The 16,043-nt window shown below is 40.0% G+C and overlaps 1 protein-coding gene and 1 non-coding gene across 2 annotated transcripts; one reads left to right on the forward strand and one right to left on the reverse strand.

Moving 5' to 3' along the window:
- The first annotated feature begins 229 nt into the window (after positions 1 to 229).
- On the forward strand, positions 230 to 301 carry TRNAN-GUU (transfer RNA asparagine (anticodon GUU)). Its single transcript has one exon. It is a non-coding gene; the product is annotated as a tRNA-Asn (tRNA).
- A 2,187-nt stretch (positions 302 to 2,488) lies between these two features.
- LOC149407921 (alpha/beta hydrolase domain-containing protein VTE7-like) lies at positions 2,489 to 6,602 on the reverse strand. Its single transcript, XM_089627797.1, has 10 exons — positions 6,326 to 6,602; positions 5,710 to 5,804; positions 5,493 to 5,590; positions 4,966 to 5,015; positions 4,762 to 4,857; positions 4,269 to 4,358; positions 4,056 to 4,148; positions 3,874 to 3,969; positions 3,726 to 3,791; positions 2,489 to 2,943 (listed from the first exon to the last, which is right to left on the reverse strand). The coding sequence occupies exons 1-10, from the start codon at positions 6,530 to 6,532 to the stop codon at positions 2,734 to 2,736; spliced, it is 1,101 nt and encodes a 366-aa protein (XP_089483923.1). The 5' UTR covers positions 6,533 to 6,602; the 3' UTR covers positions 2,489 to 2,733.
- Positions 6,603 to 16,043: the final 9,441 nt, after the last annotated feature.

The raw sequence follows: 16,043 nt of genomic DNA on the forward strand, positions 1-16,043 counted from the left end.
TATCTCAATGACACCAAAGGGGTATTAACTGAATGGAATTAGGATATAGATGGAATATAATAAATTAGAGCCACTTTGAGGTTGCCTATGAAATGAGGCATGGAACGGGGCCACTACGAAGAAGTTACGGGAGTTACAAAGTAAACTTCTAACTCATATTGGGCATGGGTTGAGAACGGGAATTGAACTTTACGGGAATTGAACTTTATGAGATCTAACCTCCTGTTGTTCCTCAGTAGCTCAGTGGTAGAGCGGTCGGCTGTTAACTGACTGGTCGTAGGTTCGAATCCTACTTGGGGAGATTTGATTCATTCCGAATTAAAGAATTCGGAATGAAAGGGGGGTTAACTTTGACCATTAAGAGTGGGTAACCCGTTCTCTGTGTCTTTGTTTCTATTGCATTCTATCTCATCGTATCACATTCTGTTCTGCGATATTTGAGAATCACCGTCAATACCTCGGCGTAGGTCTGGGATAACCCGACGCCTTGTGTTTTCCGCTAATTGATTTTATTAACTTTTTAATCTAAAAAAAAATCTTTTTCATTTTTATATTTCCTTTACAACTATATGTTTGGTTTTAGTTTTCATTTTCAGTTTTTGCCTCCTCGTTCATACAACTCCGTTTTCCTTGTGCTACCAACAACCGCTTAGCAATTCCACAGTTTGAGCGTGGTCACTACTCGAAGTTTCCCTTCACTTGGATGCTCACGTGGCACTTGGACATCGTGGTGGTCCCGGCCCTTGAGAGGCCGAAGTCCGAGACTTTGCAACCAATTTTTCGTCGAGCAGGATGTTGGTGGTCTTGACATTGGTGGATGACCACATGTTTGGCACTAGCATGGAGGTAGTGGAGCCCACGTGCGGCGCTGATGCATGCCTCGAGCCGAATGAGAAACACCGACAGATGTCAATGTGGAGGCTCGATATCTCGAGAAAACGAGATTTGGCCTTCATGTCAATCACGTCTGGTTTTCCCTCGCTCATCCTGCCTCATCGAGGAATAATGCCTGGAAGAAAGCCAACAGAATAATGCCAGAAGCAACTCCAGTGATGATAATGATCTTCACTATTTTTTCCCGGCTATTCCAAGTTAGTGGATCTTATTGAACCCATGACTGGATCGTGATTGATGCCATCGAGGCTGCCGTGGTTGCTCGATTTGTAGATCTCGGGTCATTCAGAATGGTGTCTTAGTACATGGAGTGGTATTTAAGATCGATGGAATGAAGAGAAGGGTGAGGTTCTACTTTCCTTTCCCTAGGACAGTAGCGACACAGTCCCTAAAATAGGGAATGTACTTCCCTCCCGTCTAGTGGATGATGTCGGTTCCCTCCTCGGCAGTCTGGTTGGCTATAAAAACCTAGTCGCCGATTGCCTTACTCTCTTTGACGATGTCACAAAAGTGCAGCCTGAGCATGTAGCTATTGCCGGGGTCCAAGGAGAACTCCCACGTTCGGTTGTAGCTCCTCATTAACAATGTATCCTCTTGGTTCCCTAGAGACCGCGCAGTCTTGTAGACGGTCTACGGGGCCGTGAAGTTGGGGATCATAGAGAAGTTAAGAAGGATGTTTTTTAGTATAGCGGGTCTAACAATGTACCCTCGGAAGGTCAAGTAAGGATTCTCTGTTTCCCACGACCGGAACATTCTGGTTGTCACGGTCCAACGGAATCTGTATCTCCGCTCCAACGTCAACCTTGTACATTGCCTCCAGAGTTGTGTTGTTACCCAGAAAGTACGGGCTCTGCTGCCCAACCCAATCGAGGCCATTACTGGAAGCAGGGACAACGGTGTAGTAGAGATCGGAGGGCATAGAAACGACTTTGATCCCAATTACAAAGGCTGACTCCCCCGGGACCGGAGTGAAAGCGATGGTCACGTCACCACCACTAACCACCATTATGTACTCCCTCACGACCATCTCCGCCTCCACCGGAGAGCAGGTGAAGTTGGATTGGAGGACGTACCCGCCGGCTCTCATGGAGAATGCAATCGACGCGTTCATCCTGGCCAAAGTGGAGGCGGATGAACTTTGGGTTGGCCATGATCGGAATCGTGTACTTGAATTCATCGGCAGACCCCCAAGAAGTCCGGTAGCTTGGAGTTCACGTCACTCCCTTCTTCGGTGGCTTTAGGTAAGCGTGGATGCAGTCGAGGGCTATGTTGTCGGGAGGGTTGTACAGTGATGTCGTCTGTCCAAAGGCGCCAGCCAGGAATAGCATCGCGGGGATGAGAATATTCATTATTCCGTGAGATAAAAGATTGACGAAGATGATGAAGTATACAAGTCAAATGGAGGAATGATGTAAACGAGCAGCGATGTCTCAAGTCAAGTCAAGTCAACCAAGTAATTACCACTCACTACCTCCATCAACATGATTTTCTAACCTGCTGACTTTTTCTGTATGTATACATGGAACTTCTCTCTTTGTTCATATATCATTTTCTCGCACATCAATATTACAATTTATCATCCTGCATCGGTATTCAATGGCATAATTTGTATTTTATTTTGTAAAACCCTATGTATGACTATACACGCACATAGACTCAAAACAGCCCTGGATTTTGGTGCTGAGCTCATCAAAGATCATCCAACAAAAAGTATATCATCATGAATATACCGCTACCGAAATTACTAATCATTTTCTAATACACTGATTCCAGTACTATACACCATTATTATTTCTATATTGGTACAACCCATTCAGTTACAAAACTTGCGCCTGCAAATTAACCTCTTAAAATCGAAAGCGGGAGAGAATAATAGGCCTGAGCCGCAGAGAAACGACCCATCAAATCCGGAACGGGCTTTTCCATGGAATCTTCTCGAAGGAACTCCTCTACGAGCTGTGCAACGGATTCGGGCTTCTCGACGTGCGGTAAATGCCCGGTGTTTGGTATCAGCTTCATTTTCGAATCAGGAAGCTCGCAGTGTAACCTCTGCAAAAGGTTTTCACAAAATACCCACATGGAAGGTTTTTCAATGAGCACCATGTTACGATCTTTAGACATAAATAGAAACTTCGTGAAAAAGGGGTTGGTACTAAATAATAGACGTTGGGTTAGTCTATAATGTGAGAGATCAAGAGAAGAAGGCATTTAACATTTTAGATCGGGATAGTAGTATCATCATCAAATCAAAAGTTTGGCTTCGTTAATCGGATCCAATTTATGAAGCTATATTGCTAGAAAATAAACCGGTTTGAACTGGATAACCAATTTTGAACCCGAGTAACTGATTTTTTGGACACGCGGTTTCAGAACTGGATAATCGCTTTTCAAAATCATTTTTCAAATTAGACATCAGTTAATTGAACCAATTCGGTCCAATAATTGGTCCAAAAAATTGGAAGTCCGGAAATTTGGTTCCGGTTCTTAAAACAGGCGAAAACCGAACCGATAAAAAGCGCTTGTTAACAAAGACTGACCATTGTTTGTTTGTATCTGATGATGTGATCGTTTTCGCCGCAAATATCCAAGTAAATGGGTTTTCAGCTATTTAACCATTTGTTGAATAAACCGGATAACCGATTATTTTGCTAAATAGGTAAAAAGAATTCCAGGAAAATAAACTAGTTTGATCCGGATAACAGTTTTGAACTGGTAACCGAAATCTGGATGACCAAATTTTGGGTTCAGACTAATTCGGTCCGGTTGTTGGTCCAAAAAAATCGTAAACTGAACCGTTTCAGATTAAAAAGAGCTTATTCACAAAGACTGACCATTGTTTGTTTGTAGCTGATGATTTGATCGTTCTCGCCACAAATGATGAGGGTCTTTTGCTTCACCTGAAAAAGTTTTCAAATGTCTCAGCTATTCTCTACGCGATATGGTCGATAAACAGATTGGAGAAATTAGCTAGAGACTTGCCTGTTTTATTTTACCAGAAACGTTGTAACCACCACTACTTATGAAACTGACTGTCGAGTCTTCCCACCATGGCAGAAGGCAATGCAATCGGCCAATCTAAAAATGTCGAAAAAAGATGGCATCTTTATCTAAATAACATTGATTAAAGAAATTACCCAAATGCATATTAATGCAAATCTTACGTTGGTCCAGTCCAGGGTAGTTGTTAAGGAAATGCAACTGAAAGCCAGGACATTTGCATAGAAGCGTAGAGGCATGCTCTTCAACAAAGATACCTGGATCAAAAAAAAAAAATGTTTAGTTGGTTTGTTCATCTTTTATATATAGCTACACTAAAAGCCTAAAAGCGCACTGTATATAGCTACAATGATATAGTTTTATTCAGATCAGCCTACCCCGGCATAGGCCACAATTTCAGGCAACTTTGCTAGGTTCCCAGTTCCTTCTGCATAGACACTCGCGTTAATCAAGACCAACTTTTTAACCTGTAAATCAAACAAACGCCAATGAAGAGTAAAGATGTTGATTTTGTATTAATTTGATTTACGCGTAGGGTAGTTAAAAAAGAAGGAAAAAAACCAAGTGACTGTTTACCAGTTTGTCTTTTATTTTCATCAGATTTAAAAAACAACTTGTGTAAATAGTATAATTTTTTTTCTTCAAATGCATATGATTTCGGTGAATATAAATTTTATTGTACTCAACAGCTTTAATGAAGAGATCAAACCATTAGCTGCATAAAATCTTGGAGCCTATAGTTTTGGATGGGTTAAAAGTGCCAAGTGAATAAATATTTGACCAACAAATTGAAAAAACGGCTTTTTATTAGAAAGCGGTTTCGGGGTTTGAATCACAGTCAGCGCTCGGTAGAAGAAGAGAAGAACTTACAGCTTGTGGATAATGGACCGCAAAGTCAATTGCAACAGCCGCGCCGAGGCTCGGTCCCACCAAAACCATTGGCTTCTTGATGTAGGATTTCCAGAACTAGAATGGAATAGAAGGTCAACACTTCTTTAGTTCCAAGAGTAGCACAATAGATACACTTTTTGGTGATTAGATTTCTGAATGTTCATGAGAACTCAACAAAAGAACCTGATAGAGGTGATGGCGTTTTGATGCCACGTCGCAACTTGGAAGTGTTTCTGGTCATCACACGAATTAGGATCAGACTAAATCCGATATATGTACTTTAGTTTTCCCAGTCAAACAATAAAGCCTTCATTTCGAACAAGTAAAACGGTGAGTACAACTTCAGTGGCCAAAATTATTTCTGCATTAGTAGTCAAGGATAAACCAAGGAAGATAAAGTACATTCCTTACTATTTTCACATGCTAGTTTGAAACATTTAAAGAAAAAAAAAAGGAAAAAAAGAAAATTTAGTACATAGGTGAAGTTCCTTGAATTTCGATATTCCATGCTATATTTTTGATGAAAATGAAACCCATATTCATTTAGTTTATATACTATTCTACTTCAAAGTTTCCTTTAAATTATAAAAAACAAAAAATTTTCCTCTATCCAAACAAGGGTTTTTTTTTTTTTTTTTTTCTGTCCCTATCATCTTTCAAGTTAAAAAAAAGTAGCCTAAAGGAACAAGTGAAACAAAGAATGAACAAACCTAAATCGGAGAAACCCCAACCGAGAATATCCACAGCCCACGTCTCAAAGCCAGCCTCCTCGAGCAACGGATGAACACAACGCCATTCCAAACAAGAGCTGATGAGAAATAATAAAAAAAAAAAAAAACATGATACAATAATTGGTCCTCTAATTTGTGCACGTGTATATATACCAATGTTAAGGCCTGAATTCACATGGCGTTATAGCTTACAGACCTGTCAAAGCAATGAAGCAACACCACCGGAGCGGTGTCACTCCGATTAAACGGCTTCACACAGCTGCTCATGATCGAACTCTCCGAGCCTCCAAACTGCGTTTGATCACTGTAACCACTTAGACTCACATTTCATAGAGAAATAACATTGATTGGGTTCCAATTATTTAATTTTTCTATGAAAAAGAAAAAAAAAACCTATGGAAATGGTGTAAACTTGCACTTCTCTTGTATACATTTCAGATTAATATAAACCTAACTTGCTAGTGTAATAAACCTCATTGGAATTAGATTACACCAATTTTATTGATAGATACCCCATAAGTCTCAGACCAGACAGAGTATAATAGCTCATTCTTTTTTTCTTTTTTTTTTTTTTTTTTTTTTTTGCGTAAAGAATTAAAGAGCTTTACCAGAGACTGGTCACTGGTGGGACAGACTAATATTATAGTTAAATGCTTTATTCAAGGTTTCTCAGTAAAATCGGACCGTACAATTATAAATCGACCAACAAAACGATAATGGCTGATCATACAAGAAAACAAAATATCATTTTCACCCAAAAAAGAACAAAGAGAGTCCCGGTAGAGAAATCAATATCAAGTATAGGTTCCGACCTGAACAGGCAGTCTCTCGATCCTCCGAGCGAGGTTCCGAGCGAACGGGTCTTTGATATTCGCAACTTCATTGGGAAGGAAAGATGGGAAAAAACCATCACCGTCTCTGTCTGGACCAACTCTAGAGCTTGTAACTTTCTTCGCCGTTATCATCGTTTTCACCGCCATTGCTTGTGAGGTCATCGAGCATGCCCAAACGGACGCCATATTCTCTCTCTCTCTCTCTCTCTCTCTCTCTCTCTCTCTCTCGCTCGCTGAGAAAAAGAGATAAAAAAAATCTGACACGCACACAAAATGAAACGAAATCAAAGTGGGAGAGGGAGGGAAAATAAATGAAACAGAAGAAACACGTGTTGCCAAAGAAATACGAGCGTGTCAGTACCAATATGAGAAATTACAAAGTCATAGACAATTGGGTATATTATATGTCATTCATCTGGGTATTTTGGTAGCTAACGAAATTACCGCTATTATCATTACTTTCAACGGTAGCAGTTTTACCGTTAGGCATTATTTTACTTAACGGTAGAGGTTCTACCGTTAAGCTTAACAAAAATTAGTATTTCCGTTAATTTAATAGAAAATAAAAAAAAATCAATTTAAATGATAAATTAAAGGAATTAAAATGTAAAACTTTAAAAAAGGCCAAATATGTAAACTTTTAGATCGTTCAGCAATTCTTGCAACATTATAAAGTGCTAAATAAAATGTGAGTGTGTAATGTAAAAGTTGAAAAAAAAGCACTTAGCAATTGCGATGTCTTCTTCGGTTATGTTATAGCCCCCGAACCTTTTCACGTATTCACTAATAATTTATGCATATCTATCGGCCAAGAAGAATTTTAACATTAAAAATTCGAGTTCCACCTAGTATTGTTATATGGGTGGAAGTTCCTCTCGTCACGGTCGTTAAATAAAAAAAAACATCTATTTATCTCATCTACTCTATAGTTTGAACTGTTTAACCAAACTATGACTTCTTTAATCTTAATAATGCATTCCACGAAATGTACAAACACGACTTTCACTATAAGGTTCATGATATGGGTGACACATTTTTGTTGTGTATAATATTGTGGTTGTTGTGGAATATAAGGGAAGATCGGGGAAAATTGGTTTAATTGGATAATCTCTTCTTGAGTGAAGTTGAAGATTGGTGCTTGATATGTTAGAGGAGGGACGGGAGGAATTTTGGTGTCCTCAAAATTGGGATATTGAGAAAGATTCAACCATTTTTGTGGATATTGAATGGCTCGAGAGGGGGGATTTGGTTGCTCAACTTCTTGATTTTGAGCCTTTCTTCATGTCTTAATGGTGATAGTGTGAACGTGCGACTAGAATTTCGACGAGAACCTCGACGAGAGCTTCGGTGAGATGATGACTCGTCAAACATTTTTTAAATCAAAACTATATAATATAAATGTAATAAAAAATGTAAGTAAATAATTTTTGTATAAATCAAAACTATATACTATAAATTGTAATAAAAACTTGGAAGTATATAAATTTTGGAAAATCAAAACTATATAATATAAATTGTAATAAATACTTAAGCATATAATTTTTTTTAAAAATCAAAACTTTATATTATAAACTATATAAAAAAATTTAAGTATAAAAATTATATAGAGAGATTTAATTGTAGAGATCATTGTAGAGAGAATTGATGGAGAATGTTGTAAAAATTGGATTGAAATGGGTTGTATTTATTGTGTCGGAGGATGAAAGCGTAATATTTTTTTTGTTATTTTCGAGCTTAAATGGTAAAAAACGGCCAGATTTTTTCAGCCATTGATTATCAAAACGGTCACAAGACAGCTCAAATTGAAAAGAAAAAAAAACAGTGTTCGATAACCAACGGTAGCAAACAGCTACCAATCATTCTCTACTTCATTTATTGCATCGACTGATACACGAAAGTCAAGTTCGTTACCGCTTTTATGACTTAGCGGTAGCCAACGATAGAATACCACGCGGACGGTAGTCACAGGTACCGTTAAGTACCGGCCATGCCCAGGATGATATGTCATATTCATAACAAGAACTTTTGAGTATTTGCTTCTTTAAACTTTAATTTTTAGTTAATTTCTTCTGGTTGGGTAGCATTGGTTTAATGTGTGCGTGTAATGCGTGACGGTGCCTATTTGAAAGAAGAGCACTTGTCCATCCCATCCATCAATTGGGAATCACTCATGTGAGTCATTAATATTCTTCTTATTAAAATAATTTCTATATATATAAAAATAAAAAAGTATCTTAGCAAATTAGTTATTTACAAAGTTGAAATTGTGATAACTAAAAAAAGAGAGTATCTTAGCACATTAGTCATTTATAATCTTTAAATTGTAATCTATCTATCTAACATTCTATGAATTTTATAAAATAATCATTAACGTTTAGTAAATTTTTATTCTATCTTCAAATAATCTGACATAAAAAATGACATGTAGTCCACGTGTCAAGATGCTTGATTAATATTTCACGTAACCCACAATAATATTGATTAAAAAATTTATATACAAAAAATCGGCTACGTAAGCCACCTAAACTATAGTAATTTTAAATTAGCCAACATTTGGTAAATAGTCAATTTGCATACGTGACAGTCTATTAACTACCTTTTTTTACATGTTTGGCGGGATTAAATAAGTATTTTATTAATCTGTTAATAAGTTAACTTGACTATTTACAAGAATTAACGAAAGGTGGGCTATATCTCAATTCACTATAACCTTGTGGCTATATAACTTAATAACCCATTTATAAAAAACAACAATCAATAAATATTTTTTATTTTTATTTAGAGATTAATTATGTACAACCACATTTTTAGCAATTATTTATTGATGACCTCTCTCTCTCTCTCTCTCTCTCTCTCTCTCTCTCTCTCTCTCTCTCTTCGATATTCTTCAAAGTTCAAACTATCATATTAGAAAATAAATGAAATTTCAAAGTTCATTTTACAGGAAGCAACGATGCTTAGGGCTTATATGTAACAAGAAAGGTATAACAGAACAAATTGACCTATCTCGATACGGGCAGAACCTGGAGGGTCATGATCACGTACTGACTATATCAATGGACACCCGTCACGATGAGTAAATATAATTCTAGTATTAAAGGAGAGTGCAGTATTAGCTTACACGGTGGAGTTATTGGAATTGATCTAGGGTTAAGAAAAGATTTAACCTTGAAGCAAGCCCGCAAGGCAGGAGAACGGTTCCGTTCTCCCGAGCTGATGGCGCTTACCTGGTGGTTCCCACCCTTTGCTCCGGGCACCGAAGAGGCGCGCCGGGCGAGTAGGCCCCCGAGTCCCGAGGCTCAGCCAGCCGTTCCCGCTTCTTGAGGTAATCTTGTGGTCTAAAAATCTCTTTGTTGACAGGAACCTGACCTTTGCTGTTTTGTCTCGTGTAGCTGCAAAGAGGCGAGCTCGGAGACTGGCTTCCACTTCTCGGAACCCCGAGCGGATGGCGGAGATTCGCTCTAGGGTTGCTGACCGCAAGGCGAGGGAAGAACGTGTTGAGACTGCCGGCCCGGTTGAACCAGAGCCCCGCGCCTCTTTGAAGAGGGCTCCGACCTCGGCGCCTCCCGACGAGCGCTCCGAACCCAAGAGGGTGAACTCGGCGGTGGAGCTGGAAGCGATGGAGTCTCGAGGCGACTGCTTTCGACATCTCGAGGAGTCCCCACTGTCTTGGTGGAAGGGCGTGGTGTCGAAGAGCGACATCGCCTTCTTTCAGGCGGGGGTTACCGACGCTCAAAGGGTCAGTATTCTTATTCATTCTCTTGTAAGCATAGGTTCAGTTTTAACCCCTGCTTTTTTTGTTTGAATTGATCTAGGGTTTAAGAAAAAGTTTAACGCTTCGGTAAGCGGCAGAATTTTAAAAATTTTCTTCTACAAGTAAAACAGTTTTTACTAACCTAGACAAAGAGCAAGCACATCTAAATAGACAAAGAGCAAGCACATAATAAATTTACTAACCTCTTTAGAAGCTTGAACGTTGATGAGCCTTCAGAAGGTTGAAAACATTCGTCTCCCTCGTTGCACGTCTCTCTTCCTTTCCTCGCTAACTCGAGTAACCACGAAAGTTTCTATCACTAAATCACTCAAGATAAAAAGGAATTAGTGTGTGGGCACTTTTAAACACTACGACTTAAAAACGAGTCTTGAAGTCGAAGAGCTAAACACTAGGTCAAACGAGGACCTAGGTACCAAAACAATAAAACGAAATTGAATAGAGAGAGAGAGAGAGGATCGGCCAAGTCTAGAGAGAGAAGCTCTCAATCTCTAAAACTTGGGATGAATAAAAAGTGTGGAATGAGTCTCCTATTTATAGGAGAGGTTTCACCTTCAATAATGTAGTTTCCTTTTCTATAGAATATCACATATTCATGAGCCAATTTCCCCTTTTCTTTCATGAGGCACACGGCCAAGAGGATCCAAGCAAGTCCTTGGATTTGTTTCCTCTTTTATTTGCTTCTCCCTTGACCCATGTGGCCGAATTCCCTCTTGCCTCTTTGAGGAAATTTGTTTCCTCTTTTTCTTTTTGCATATATCTTCATACATTCATGCACAAAATATTCTCTCTTTCTTTGGGTATGTTGGGCGCCTATTTTACTCTAGAAGGAGCTTCTAGAAGCTTCTTTATTTGTTCATGACAACATGAGAAAGGCCCATTAAGAATTTTCAATAAAATTCTTATGAAATGAAATTTGTTACCGGTCCGTCCCGGCCCGGTGAAGCGCACGGCCGCGATAGCGGCCGTCCAAGAACTCTCCCGACGCACGGCCGGCTCAGAGCCGGCGCTCGCCCCATGGCCGGCTCAGAGCCAGCTCTCGCTCCATGGCCGACTCAGAGCCGGCCCTCGCCCAATGGCCGACTCAGAACTGGCCCTCGCCCCATGGCCGAATCAGAGCCGGCCCTCGCTCCATGGCCGACTCAGAGCCGGCCCTCGCTCCACATTTCAGGATTAAGGTAAGCACGATGCAATTCATACGTAGTGACTTCGAGACATAAGAGGTTAAATGGTTTGTTCTTATCTTGTCTCTAGAAGTGCACTAGTCAATTCAGTACCTTCGGAAGATACCTAGAAGAACTATAGAGTCTCCAACTCTCAATGCCCCATAACCAAACATCATATATTCTCTTAACAATCGTACTGAGGTCAATAGTCCTTTGACCCTTAGATTGCGAATATATCGTTTTAAGCAAACTACGAAGAGTTTGTTCATGCAAATCTACATTTGTCTCTTCGTAAGTTGTTTAGTTTTTTTATGGACTAAAGACTAATGTTTTATCATAAAGCTTCAAACAGACACGGAAGAATGAATGAACGTTTCAACTTTTTATTAATGAATAAGAAATTACAAGCAAGAGTCTTCGTGAGACTTTATTATATCAAATGTACGAAATAGAGACTACAACTCTTCTTGTGGGCACCATTAACAACAAACTCCCACTTGACTCAAAGAAGATGTGTGTAGTCCTTCATGCCTAATCCATCTCGATGTTGGTCGAAGACCTTGTTCGCTAGGGCCTTGGTGAATGGATCTGCTAGGTTGTCCACCGTTGAGATCTTCTTCACTTCTACGTCTCCGCGCTGCACGATCTCTCGAATGAAATGGTATTTCCTCTCAATATGTTTAGAGCGCTTATGGCTTCGAGGTTCCTTTGAGTTAGCGACAGCCCCACTATTATTACAATAAAGGGTCTTGGGCTCGTCGACGTTTATAACAACTTCCAAATACTTAAGGAATTTTCTAAGCCATACAGCCTCTTTGGATGCTTCACAAGCAGCCACATATTCTGCTTCCATTGTGGAGTCAGCAATGCAAGATTGCTTAATACTCCTCCACACAACAGCTCCACCATTAAGGATGAACACAGATCCCGATGTGGATTTCCTGGAATCCTTATCCGCTTGAAAATCAGAGTCGGTATATCCCGTCATAGTCAGGTCAGTACCTGAGTATATAAGCATCAAGTTCCTAGTTCTTCGAAGATACTTAAGAACATGCTTAACAGCAATCCAATGCTCGGGTCCAGGGTTGGATTTGAAACGGCTAACTACGCCAACGGCGAAACAGATGTCAGGTCTAGTGCAAAGCATATCATACATGAGGCTTCCTACGGCAGAGGCGTAAGGAATTTTCCTCATGTCTTCAATCTCTTGTGCAGTCTTGGGAGACTGGTCCTTAGAGAGTGAGACTCCATGCCTAATGGGTGTTTGGCCCTTCTTGGAGTCTTGCATCGAGAAGCGATCCATCACCTTATCAATATAAGATGCTTGAGAGAGCGAAAGGGTCCGATTTTTCCTATCTCGAAAGATTTGGATTCCCAGAATGTACGCGGCTTCTCCTAGATCCTTCATATCGAATTGCTTTGCCAGACAGACCTTAACCTCGGATAACTTACCCACGTCATTACCAATGAGTAGTATATCATCGACATATAGTACCATAAACACAACTTTGCCTTCGTGTATTAACTTGTAAACACAAGGCTCATCTATTGACTGTTCAAAGCCGAAGCTCTTTACAATTTCATCGAATCTAATATTCCATGACCTAGATGCTTGCTTTAATCCATAAATGGACTTAAGCAACTCACAAACCTTGGTCTCTTGACCTTCTTCCACGAAACCGTCTGGTTGAGCCATGTAAATGCGCTCGTCAAGATTGCCATTCAGGAAGGCTGTCTTGACATCCATTTGCCAGATCTCATAGTCGAGAGCTGCAGCTATGGATAGGAGTATGCGGATGGATTTAAGCATCACGACTGGCGAGAAGGTTTCTTCATAGTCAATCCCTTCTTGTTGGGTATAACCCTTCGCCACAAGTCGTGCTTTGAACGTCTCCACGTTCCCATTAGGACCCTTTTTCTTCTTGTATATGCACTTACACCCTACGGGTTTAATCCCTTCAGGAAGGTCTACAAGTTTCCAGACTTTGTTGACATACATCGAGTGCATCTCAACTTTCAAGGCGTTAAGCCAAAGGTTTGATTCAGAACAAGCCATCGCTTTGCTATAGGAAACAGGATCATCCATGTCAGAGACGGCTACGAGAGAGTCTCCATAGGACATGTACCTGTCAGGCTTTTGAGTAGCCCTCCCACTACGTCGAAGTACTACTTGACGAGATTCTGATGAGTTAGGCTGTGTTTCAGTTGGGGTAAGAACAGTTCTTACAGATGAGGTAGAAGCTTCCTCACCCAACTTTTCTTCAAGCACAATTTTGCTTCTAGATTTCACGTCTTTCATAAAGTCCTCCTGAAGGAAACGAGAATTCGTGCTAACGAAAGTCTTATTGTCCTCGGGACTATAGAAGATGAAACCCTTGGTTTCCTTTGGATATCCAACAAACAAGCACAATTCTGACCTACTAGCCAACTTGCTAGTCTTTTGCCTTAGCACGTGTGCAGGGCAACCCCGAATTCGGATGTGACCCAGATTTACGTTACGGCCAGTCCATCGTTCATAAGGAGTACTAGGAACCGTTTTGGATGGAACTTGGTTCAGAATATAAGCGGCTGTTTCGAGGGCATATCCCCAAAAGGAAAGAGGGAGTGATGAGTAACTCATCATTGATCTAACCATCTCCATAAGAGTTCGGTTCCTTCTGTCTGACACTCCGTTTTGTTGAGGTGTGCCAGGTGCGGTAAGCTGAGAAGCGATACCTCTTCTTTAAGAAAGTCATCGAACTCTCCAGACATATACTCACCACCTCGATCGGATCGAAGGGTTTTGATCTGTTTGCCAGTTTGTTTTTCCACTAAAGCCCTAAAGACCTTAAATACGTTGCATCTGTGGAACCAATCACAAGGCGTCCGGCCTCACGATCGGGGCAATTCACCAAATCAGAGATAATTATCCATGTGCCGTTAACGATGCATGAATGTTTGGAGAACTCGACCCGGGGGATGAGATAAATGGCAAAAATATTGAAGCATCAAGCGATCTCTCCCCTGTCGTTTTAGATGAAACAAAGCCCGACCAACTGGTCATGGTGAGAGTGCACCTGTTGGAATTGATATAGGGTTTAAGAAAAAGTTTAACGCTTCGTTAAGCGGCGGAATTTTTAAAATTTTCTTTTTCACGTAAAACAGTTTTTACTAACCTAGACAAAGTGCAAGCACATGTAAATAAAACTAGTATAAGCATAATAAATTTACTAACCTCTTTAGAAGCTTGAACGTTGATGAGCCTTCGGAAGGTTGAAAACGTTCGTCTCCCTCACAGCACGTCTCTCTTTCTTTCCTCGGGAACTCGAGCAACCACGAAAGTTTCTATCACTAAATCACTCGAAATAAAAGGAATTAGTGTGTGGGCACTTTTAAACACTACGACTTAAGAACGAGTCTTGAAGTCGCGCGCAGAGCTAAACTCTAGGTCAAATGAGGACCTAGGTGCCAAAACAATAAAACAAAATTGACTAGAGAGAGAGAGGAGAGGGGCGGCCACAAGGTCTAGAGAGAGAGGCTCTCAATCTCTAACTTATGTGGAATGAGAAAAATGAGAAGAATGAGGCTCCTATTTATAGGAGAGGTCTCACCTTCAATAAGGTAGTTTCCTCTTCTATAGAATATCACATATTCATGAGCCAATTTCCTCTTTTCCTCTATGAGATACTCGGCCAAGGCAGCCTTCTAGAAGGCTTGGATTTGTTTCCTTTTTGTTCCTTTGCCTTGCCTTGACTCTACTTGGCCGCCCCTATGCTTTCCTCTTTGGAGGAAATTTGTTTCCTCTTTTTCTTTTGGCAAGTATCTAGATACATTTATGCACAAAATATTCTCTCTTTCTCTTGGGGATTTCGGCGCCCAACATCATTCTAGAAGGAGCTTCTAGAAGCTTCTTCATTTGTTCATGACAACATGAAAAAGGCCCGTTAAGAATTTTCAATAAAATTCTTATGAAATGAAATTAATCCACAAGGCCCAATGATCAAGTCATGGCCGAGTGTTATTGAGTCATCAAATGACCTTGTCAAAAAATTTATTGACATTCATTTCATCCTATGTCTCAAAAGACAAAAAAACCCTTTTGACTATTTTCGTTCTTGTTTTGACTTACCTTCCAGTTTAACTATTCCTAATCGATGTGAGTCGTGACATTGACCTCATGGATCCAAATGAACAAAGCTTGAGCTAAATACTTGGACTCAAAAGTTCACAAACCTTTTCCAAGTTTAGCTTGATGTCAACTTACTCCACTAAAGAGTTGACACTGAAAATATCTCGGTTCAAATAATTTATTTTCTACTCAAGAATTCAACCTAATTGTAATGAGTGGATCCACAGAATATTATCAGTGTTTACCCTTCATGAATATCATCAGCTAGTCGGGATTTACAAAATTACCATTTTACCCTTCTAGCTGTTATTTCCTCAACTCTTTTGTCGCTTGTGAATAAGTTAGAAACAATGTATTGACGAGGAGCTAACAAGTCACAGTGTTTCATCCAAAAGAGTCAAGACTCAATTTGGACACTGGCCAGTTCATTTATTCACACTCCAAGGAACAAAGCATGAGGTGATATACATTGCATTTCAGCAATCTTGTACATGAATTCCATATCTATGAGAACTTCACAAAGTTACTCATGACATTCTCACAACTTAGTACTTCACCAATAGGCCCTGTTCGGAATCACGTAGTGAGTCCGAACTCTGACTTTCTCAAATGAGAATACGTAAGGTGTGAAATGGCATGTCTCATTTCAGG

Source organism: Urtica dioica, chromosome 1 (genome assembly GCF_054948205.1).
Source record: "Urtica dioica subsp. dioica isolate 48M chromosome 1, U.dioica_male_clone48M_v1_H2, whole genome shotgun sequence".
NCBI lineage: Eukaryota > Viridiplantae > Streptophyta > Magnoliopsida > Rosales > Urticaceae > Urtica > Urtica dioica.

Bases quoted from the DNA above. Each gene is read 5' to 3' on its own strand.
- LOC149407921 (XM_089627797.1), bottom strand. From the start codon at position 6,532: ATGGCGTCCGTTTGGGCATGCTCGATGACCTCACAAGCAATGGCGGTG. The intron at 5,805-6,325 runs GTCGGAACCTAT...GATCAAACGCAG, and splicing joins TCGAGAGACTGCCTGTTCAG to TTTGGAGGCTCGGAGAGTTC. The intron at 5,591-5,709 runs GTCTGTAAGCTA...ATTTCTCATCAG, and splicing joins TTGCTTCATTGCTTTGACAG to CTCTTGTTTGGAATGGCGTT.